The 9,448-nt window shown below is 30.9% G+C and overlaps 1 protein-coding gene across 2 annotated transcripts; it reads right to left on the bottom strand.

Moving 5' to 3' along the window:
- Positions 1–916: 916 nt before the first annotated feature.
- On the bottom strand, positions 917–6,300 carry LOC141678331 (protein GID8 homolog). Of its 2 annotated transcripts, none has more exons than XM_074484622.1 (6): positions 6,145–6,300; positions 4,280–4,439; positions 4,074–4,180; positions 2,346–2,477; positions 1,978–2,134; positions 917–1,386 (listed from the first exon to the last, which is right to left on the bottom strand). In XM_074484622.1, the coding sequence occupies exons 1-6, from the start codon at positions 6,193–6,195 to the stop codon at positions 1,265–1,267; spliced, it is 729 nt and encodes a 242-aa protein (XP_074340723.1). In that variant the 5' UTR covers positions 6,196–6,300; the 3' UTR covers positions 917–1,264. The 2 variants fall into 2 exon arrangements, with proteins under 2 accessions (XP_074340723.1, XP_074340724.1); XM_074484623.1 differs by having other exon boundaries at positions 4,074–4,177.
- Positions 6,301–9,448: the final 3,148 nt, after the last annotated feature.

Raw genomic sequence — 9,448 nt, 5'->3', positions numbered from 1 at the left:
TCATGACCTTTTATTAGCTAAAAAGTATATGTAACATTCAGATATAGATATTAGTTATAAAAAACAGCTCTCCAACCACATCATATGTTAGCAAAAAATTTAAATATTATGTATCTAGTCTTCTATATCTTCTATATCTGTTTATTCTACCGACTTTAGCTAAATCATCCAGTCATATTTAATCCATATTTAACCTAAATCTACACATTAATATATACATATATTTATATAATATTTAATACATAAATATTAAAATTATTATTTTATATATAATATTAAGTGTGAAAATATTATTCTCGTATTAACAAAATTTATTAATTATTAATTTTTTATTAAACATATGTTTGTTATATTTATATGTTATTATATTTTCAGTTGTAATAATTATTAAAATGCAATTATACATTTTATAATGTATTGAATTAAGTAATAACTAAATTTATTTTATTATTTAAAGTTTCTATATATACATATAAATCTAAAAAAATAAGAATAAAATAATATTTTTAAATATAGCTAATGATTATAACTAGCATGCTCTTTCAATAAAATTTTAGATAATCCTAATTTTGGCTAATCATTTTAGCTATGATGATTGGAGACTGGAGACGTTATTAGAGACAATTTCGCTCCTACAAAATGGCAAAAAGGAGAAATCCAAAATATTTTCTTATCTAACAAATTTGGGGAGTTTAACTTAACAATACATCTCCCGAGATTTCTTACTCGGGCATCAAGTTTAACCTGTTAAATTGTCCTAGCGAACCTGGATTTGTAACCTTTGTCTGTTCCAAAATTTTGATTCATTTTAACGACGCTGGAGAAGAAAACAGCATTTGCATTTTGTGCAAAGATACAAAACTGTTTCTTCTCTGATGGCTGATACTTTCGCCCGTAATCCAAACCTCCCTAGGTATTAACAGCAAATTCTGGCATATATATTACCACAACTTAAATCACAAAGACTTGCAGCGAATTTACCATTTCCCAAACTTCACTATTTTCACATAAACAAAAAACCCTACAATTTAACATCTGATAGGCTGAAGAGGATTTTTGAAACAGGGGGAAAAAATCCGCTATCCTTTGTAAAACAACTTCTACCACTTTTAAAAATAGTTTCGAATATCACAGCAACTCCATTTATACAGCATTCAGGCAGTATATATCCCAGTCTTTAAAATCACAATTTCTGTGATTTTATGTCTTCTATCCACTCTGCAAGTAGACCTGAATGACCAGAACTTGCACAGCCTTATGCAGATCAAACAGCAGGGTCTTCAAGATTTGCAGTAGATAAATTAGTAATACGAGGGTAAGCAGCTTTCTCGTCAAGCTGATTTTGGGCCCACACAAGCATCTTCAACAAGCTTGGGAGTTTCGGATCTGTTGTACATTAGTAATCAGAACTTCTGAATTGCAATACAAGAAAATAAGCATAGAATTAAGAGAAAAAACTTCATAAACAGAAGGCCTTAAAGAACAGCTCAGACTGTCAGAATCGACTATGATCTATCAATTACATAAATGTATTCTAAGTTGTAAGGAACTGAATCCTATAATACAGTGACTTGCATAGTTGTGTGCATCACGTCTAGGATACAAACACATAAAATTTGATAACTAATAACTTGGTTCAAGTCTCCAATATACTAAGAAAGTTTTATACTCTCAAGGACATAAAAGACATAAGTTAAAATAATCTTTTTAGAAAGATGAATGAGGTTAAAGATTTCTACAATTTGTTTGAAAGACCTGCGTCATTTGAGATCACATCTAAGAAAATCATTTCAGAATTATTAACCCGATAAATTCTCTGATGTAATTTGCTATTTACCATGCAGTCACTTCTAGAACTCCAATAACAAAATTTGAGTCGACTTCCTCTGACTACCAAACAGTATGAGAACCGTCGGCAGATAAAATAATGCATAAATTGATTAGTTGCAAACGAAAGGATGAAACAATGGGCACTACCTTTTTCATGACTTTGACTGGTAAGAATGGCTGCGTTCACCTCACTTGCTGTCTTTAGACGTTGTGATATGTCCAGAAGATCTCCGACAGGGCAATTGGCTACATCCTCAAAAGCCAGCAGTGCAACAGTTCTTTCCAACTCTTCTAAAAAGGCTATCTGTAGAAGTGAATGACAACAGGCAGTCAGAGATGTCGAAATTAGACAATGAAGGTCTGAAACTGCAGCACTGAAATTCTAATTGGATAAAAAGTATTTTCTTAAATATATTTAGGCAAGCTTAGTTCAGTAATTGAAGTCCACTAGATCATATAACACATTAGTGACCAAACTTTTCACAAGTTTCAGGATTTATGAGATTATAACTTACATTTTCCTCACCCCGAGGAGCAAGCTCTTCTTGAGCAAATTCCAGGGCCTCTTCTACCTTTCCATTCCGAATTAATTCTATTAACCTTTGCTGTTGGAGATGAAAAAAGAGTTGGGGGTTTGTATCGAGTATCTGCATACCAAATGCCAGAAACATTTATCAGGCATAGCCGCGAATATCTTTCTCTAAAATATATATGCGGCATGTATGTCTATTACAATGTAAAGAGAAAGGAATACAGTAGTGTACGATCTCCAGATATAATGCTTTTAAGAAGAGGCATCATAACGGAGAATTCATGAAAAAAAATAGATATATTTCTCCAAAAAGCAATCAGAAATTTACTGCTAAGTGAGAGAGAAAAAAGAAAATGCTATCCACATTACATTGATGTCAGAACAGGCACAACTCTGAAAAAGCTCTTACACTAAGCAACAAGAGAGCATAATAAACTTGTGCTCTGCTTGGTTGGAAGGATGGAAGGAATAATTGTCGAATCAAATCAAATTAAAGAGCACAAATTTCCTATGGTAAACTTTGTAAAGGATGTGATTATACACTCCACAACCATGCAACATTTATCCTCCAATATTGAATTTGACCCTAGTTTATATTAGTAACAACGGGATAAGGTACTGAAATGATATATATACATACCCACAATGTTATCTATACTAGTAAGGCTATACCCCATGTCTTGGTTTAAGGAGTGATATCTCTTACGGATAAGTTTGCAATTGGAAGACTTCAGTATCCTGATTATGTTAGTGAAGAATATATACTTCCGATAACTTTACAAAGGAAATAAATAGTAGTAAACCCTCACAATTCTGGCCCAACTCCATGCCTCCACCTCATTTTCCAATTTATTACAATTGCCACTTCTTTAACACATCGCTGTCCTCGAGAATATAAACTTGGAAAACACATAAAAAAATTCCTCTATCCAGAACTATAAAAAGTTAGACGGGTATGTTCCAAAATTTAGCAAGCACTATTCCTTTCAGACCTCTCATTATCCTTCTAGTTGCTGAGGATACATTTAGTTCAGTGCAATTTGAAAATTTCTGCATCTTGAAAACCCAACTGGCCCCTGATTTGGAACATTGTCAATGTAGTCTTTAATCCTGAAGAAAAACTGCTTCCGTTCCCAGTTTACATCCTTGTGACAAAATTTTTTAAAAGACAATTGTATCAAAATGGGCTAAAGGTCGCAGTTGGGCCACTGACTACGGGTGGGTCAAAATTTGAGTTACGTGATACTTCATTCCCTTACAAAACTAATCTATAGTAATACTCTTAACTAACATTAACATTAATAAAAAAAACAGACCGAAGTCTTACAACGACAAAGTCATCTCTAATCCATAGACAGCAAACTCTTTCAACAAAGGACACATGTTATATAGGTTTATCAGATTATACAAAATTGTAGTGCTGTCTTTCAGAATCAGTGGATTCTTGTTTCCAATTTTTAATTTTCACTATTTTCTCTTAGCTGAAATCTAAAACTGACCAAGTTCTGTTGGTGACATATTGCACAAAACCTAACTTTAGCCTTGTTCTTTCAGATAAAGTTTACTAAAGGGTTGACCTTATTTGTGATTGTGAGCTAGACTATAGATATTTCTAGACAAGATCTATGTTCCGCATTTATGGCAACCTCTAATGCCCTTCCATTGCACAAGCCATAAAAATAACAATACACAAAAACATTTTTATTACAACCTCTGGATTTAGATCATTGACTTTCTCAATTGCATCCTCTACGTTCCCTGATTGGACTGCTTTCTTCACTGCCATGCGATCTGAGATAGTTGCAAGATCTATATCTGCTATACATGTCCATAAGGAAAAGCAAATGTTAAAAAGCGCCATGCCAATCTAAAAAGTGATATAAACATAAACAAGTAATTGTTATAGCAAAAGGATACGTTCAGTTCCAGATTCCTTTCTAAATTTTTCAGCGACATCAACAAAGCCCTCGGTGACAAGAAAGTTCATAACCAACTTATTCATATCTTCTTTCTTAATCTTTACATCACTAAGCTTTTTTTCCCATTCCTCTCTAGTTATCAGCTTCTTTGAAGTAGCCTGCACATAAGAAAAGAATATTACATCAGCTAGACAATAAAGGGTGTGTCATATTTGCACATGAATGCTAAGAAAATGATTTATACTGTATACAGCAACCATTACATAACTACAACAAACTAAAGCATATGAACATTGGTGCAACAAACATATTCTGATAGAGTTCAAATCTGTAGATACATTTTACTGATGGAAAAGGAAAAGAAGTATTGCACGCGCTATCAACAAACAGTAATAAGAAAATCAGAAACCAATTCATGTTTTCACAACTGGATTGGATATCCAAATCTCTTATATCACAAAGATCATGATCTGGTGGCAATCCATCTTGCTTTAATCCAGATTGGGAAGCACGCCATTTAGATCCAATTAAGATAACAACAATTTTACTTCATTTGTGCTAATATTATTAAAGCTTAAAATTTTAGAAAATACGTTTTAAAAAAATGGATACTAGCTCAAATATTCTGTTTTTGAAAAGAAAAACAGATCCTAAACCGAAATTTCCAACTGGCGCATTCCATGTACACTGCCAATCACAAAAGATAAAAACTTCGACAATAATTCCCCAAAATTCATATGCCCTATAAGTTTCTTACAACATTAAAGAGTTAAAAAAATATGAATCTCAAACCAAAACCTTATTAATTCCAAAAAACAATGAAAGAGAAAAGATGAAGTCTTGGAAAACTTCGTTTTTATGTCAGACAGGATATCTGGTTTTCCAAATCACAAAGATCAGAATTATGATCTGATTCCAAATTATCTGGATAAGATTTAGATAACAAGAACGTTAGTCTAACTTGCGCTAATATTATAAAGCTCAAAAATTAAAATAATAAAAAAAATATTTGATTGATATTTGACATTTTGGATATTAATGTACACTCCTAATCCTAATCAAATAAGGTCAAAACTTTAACAAAAATTCCGTTAAATTTATAATAACCTATGAATTCTTTGTGACAAACAATATTCACGAGTTAATAAACCACATAAACCCAGGATTGTTAATAAAAGCCTCCCAACACCATTCTATATAGCAATTAATATTCACCGCGAATCGCAACAAAAAAAACAATCAAGACAATCAATGTTAAATAAATAGAACTGAAATGCATAATCAATGATAGAATCTAAATTATACTGTACAAGATAGTCTAACTACTCCTTAAGTTAAAACTGCTGTATTAAAATCCAAAAAATATAGAGATAACAAGAATCAAACTGTATTTGGCGCGAATACTATAATCCTGAAATTTTAATTTAAAAAGAAAAATGGATACATCGTTGAGATTCCGATTTTCCTCCCAATCACAAAAAATAAACCTTTTATGACACCCCTAAACACATACACTCTAACAAATTACTTACAACACATTAAACGATCTAACAAACAATATAAACAACGAAATTCAGAAACCGCAATATAAAACCCTCACTACACCATTCTAGATAACACAATCGTAAATCTCAAATAAGAAGTAGCAGCTAACAAGCAAGTAATAATCACAGTAAAAAAAAGTATACAGCAGCAAGTTATAATTATAGAATGTAATTATAATCCGCAAATAGTCCAAGTTTGAATTAGTGTCATTGGAGCCGAATCTAATAAAGTGCAATACATATTCAGAAAATCAGCAAACATAATACAGTAATTGTGATATGTGATATATGAGAGTGAGAGAGAGAGAGAGAGAGGGACCATGGCTTCGATCTCGGCGAGCTGACGAAGAACAATCCAGAAGAGTGACATCAGGGAGATGTCTTCTTCATCCCTATATATGTAACTATCGTGTCTATCCCTCTTTCCCTAACCCTCTTTCCTTTTTCTTTTTATCCTTTCTAATCTAATTCATTGCTTTCTTTCTTGCACACTTAATTACTAATTTTTTTATAAAAATGATTATCCCGATATTACTTTAGGAGATTTACGCGAAATACATAATAAAATCATTTTATTTATAACCGTTATGTATGTAAATTATTTATAGAGACAGTATGATTCCATTCTAGAATATCATCAAATTTGTTCCTAATGTAGAATAATAATTATATATTTAAATATAATAAAAAGTTTAACAATTAAAATTTGAAAAAAAATTGATTTTAAATTTGATTCCGTTATAAAATAATTTTGGATAAGTGTGATTTTATTGTGATTCTGCTATAAAACCACTTTAAACTATTTCATCAAATTACAATTATTTTTTTAATAAAAAATTTGTGAAATTTCATTATTAATTTGGTAATTAAAATTTGTAACTATATATGATGAAAAATGAAATAAATTATGTATTTATATTCTTTAAATAATGTTTCTCTAAGGATCTCTATATAAGGAAGTCCTTCATACATATCGTGTTTTTATTGTATATTTTATATTATTTAAGGAAAGTTTTCTGAGATAAACTCATGAATATTATTCTCCTTTTTTATTATATTGATTAAATAATTAAAACATTCATTTAATATTTTTATAATTTTCAATCTTTTATTTACCTTTGTTTCCCAAGGCGCTTCCTTATATTAATTTTAAGGAATTTCGCACAAAACTATATTCCAATTATGTCTTATCTATACTATCTTATAATAGACGAAACATTAAAAGTTTGGTAGTCGGTCGGTCGGTACTTACTGAACTTACTTAATTACCCATATTTTATTATTCTAATTCTAATTGGTAGGTAGCTCAATTCTAATTTTAATTGAAATCTATATAATCTTAAAGGTTACTATTGCCCAAGTTTTCTCACTCTTCTAGAGGACATGTGACTAGCAATTGCTAAAGCACTATTGTGGACATATTCCATGTTGAAATGGAGGTTCCAGATCAGTACTTTGTTAATATGGTACATTACAAAACTTGGCCCGGTGAAGAATCTTGAAAAGGCCCTTTACTTCGTGATTTTTATATATTTTTTCTGGTATTTTTAATGCCTTTTGACTCTATATTCTTATTATTTAAGAGGGATTAAAGTTTTGTGAGACATATATCTTTAATTTTTAGTTTCATGACTACGTGATATTTTTTTTATTTTTATATAGAATGGACACTTCGAAGAGACATCTCCCCTTATGTGGACAATAGGGATTACAAGATCTCGAGAAAATTGATGTGAGATTTGAAGAGAAAATTTATACTGCTGCAACCATCCAGGTTATATACCCGCACATTGCGTGTATTATTTGAATGTTACATTACGTTAACTCTATTTTGTCATATTTTCTTCAGAATATTTAAATTTTAAGAAAGTTGATTATTGAATGCAATGTAACTTTGTCATGATTTTTTTTATTAAAATCTTGCAATTATTCAATTTCATAATGATTATCAAAGAAAAATATTATTGTATATGCTGATTATGGAAGCAAAGTATCTGATGCCTAATTCTATGTGGTCTAGCTCCTCTAATAAATGTGGAATCGCTCATATCCAGGTAAATGTGCTTCTGTACTATTAACTATGTTAAGTAACACATGTTTTCTTAGCTTATGTCTTTATCTGATTTTAAAAATAATATGTAAAATATATTTTGATGTTAAAATATGTGCATGTGAAAATGAGAACAACCTAACACCTTTAGCATCTTCCTATTCAGGTTTGTATTGCATGTGCACCGTTATATCGACAACTTCCAATATGGCTCATGGACAATTTGTTGATGTTGTATCAGTTGAAAATTATAAAGTTTGTATAGAATCACCCGGGTACATAAAAAGGACAAAGCAATATTACATGAGATGTTTCACAAATAATAATTTCTTCCAGTATTTGACATGTCGGATAGATGCAATTCATGCATGAACATGGGCATTGTTACATGGAATACATTTTAAGATTTGGACCCAGAACAGGAGATGTGCTTTCTTGGTGTTTTCATAGAAAAATAAAAGTATAATTAATTTTGTTATAGAATTTAATGTTTCATGTCTTTAACAATAATAACTTAGTTTTGTTTATCTTATTTGTTAGGTCATCCTTACCTTCCATATGGGATATTCAGATGGTCTCAATATGGGAACTCTGATAGTCTCATATCGACTTTGAGTTGATGTCTTTGATGATTCCTCAGTTTTGGTAGGCTTAGTTGGAGTTTCTGTGTCAGACATGATTGTGTTTGGATCTTTAACTGTATGTGTGTTAACAGAAGGCTCTGATACCACTTGTTAGGTCACACTTTCACTGTAGAGGGGGTGAATACAGTGTTTATTACAATCAAATCAAACTTCAAGAACTTATGTAACAGAAAACAAACTTTATTGAAACAATAAACTCTGTTACAATCTGGAACTGTTATCTCTCAGTGATGAACAAAATATCACGAGAGCTGCTAGAGTTATATTAAATAATATTCTCGATAATAATAACACTTATAGTGTAAACCCTATGTCTGTGTTTATATACTACACAGTTACAAGATAATCGCTAATTGATATGGAATATAATTCTGCTTCCTAAAATATATCAATCAGATATCTTCTATTCCAAGTATTCCATTTTTCACGGAATTCCTTCTTCATGCATATTTTCTTCTTATGTTTATCTTGATCTTCTTAACTTTAATCAGCTACTGTCCTTATCTGATCGTCCTTCAGCACTTAAGTTCTGATATCTATCTCCTGATGCTTATCTCCTGATAACATAAGTACTGATATCCCTTAAGTTCTGTCGTCCAGTATAAGTACTGATCAATTAAGTACTGATTTGTTCTGTTCAAATAAGATCTGAAATCTAAACATAAAACATATTAGCCATGACATTATCAAATATATCTAACATTATTGATTACATATATTGATCTTATTAATTTTAAAGGTAAAAGAATTTCTTTTCTTAATTATCTTTCATTTGTTGGTAAGAAATTTAGAAATCAGAAACTTTGGAGGAATCGAGTGGAGACTTAATAGGTTATATATGGGTTTATTTATTTTCATTCAAAAGTATGATGTTTTGTAACCAAGTCCAAGAGAATTGCCTGATTATCCAAATTCTTACATGCCTGGCC

This window comes from Apium graveolens, chromosome 8 (genome assembly GCF_009905375.1).
Source record: "Apium graveolens cultivar Ventura chromosome 8, ASM990537v1, whole genome shotgun sequence".
Lineage (NCBI taxonomy): Eukaryota > Viridiplantae > Streptophyta > Magnoliopsida > Apiales > Apiaceae > Apium > Apium graveolens.
The sequence above is the reverse complement of the archived record's forward strand: the minus strand, read 5'-3'. Positions and strand labels throughout refer to the sequence as shown.

Coding starts and splice junctions, on each gene's coding strand:
- LOC141678331 (XM_074484622.1), bottom strand. CDS start 6,195: ATGTCACTCTTCTGGATTGTTCTTCGTCAGCTCGCCGAGATCGAAGCC. Junction 4,440..6,144: donor TCGCCGAGATCGAAGCCATG/GTCCCTCTCTCT, acceptor TCTTATGTGCAG/GCTACTTCAAAGAAGCTGAT. Junction 4,181..4,279: donor AAAGGAATCTGGAACTGAAC/GTATCCTTTTGC, acceptor GGACATGTATAG/CAGATATAGATCTTGCAACT.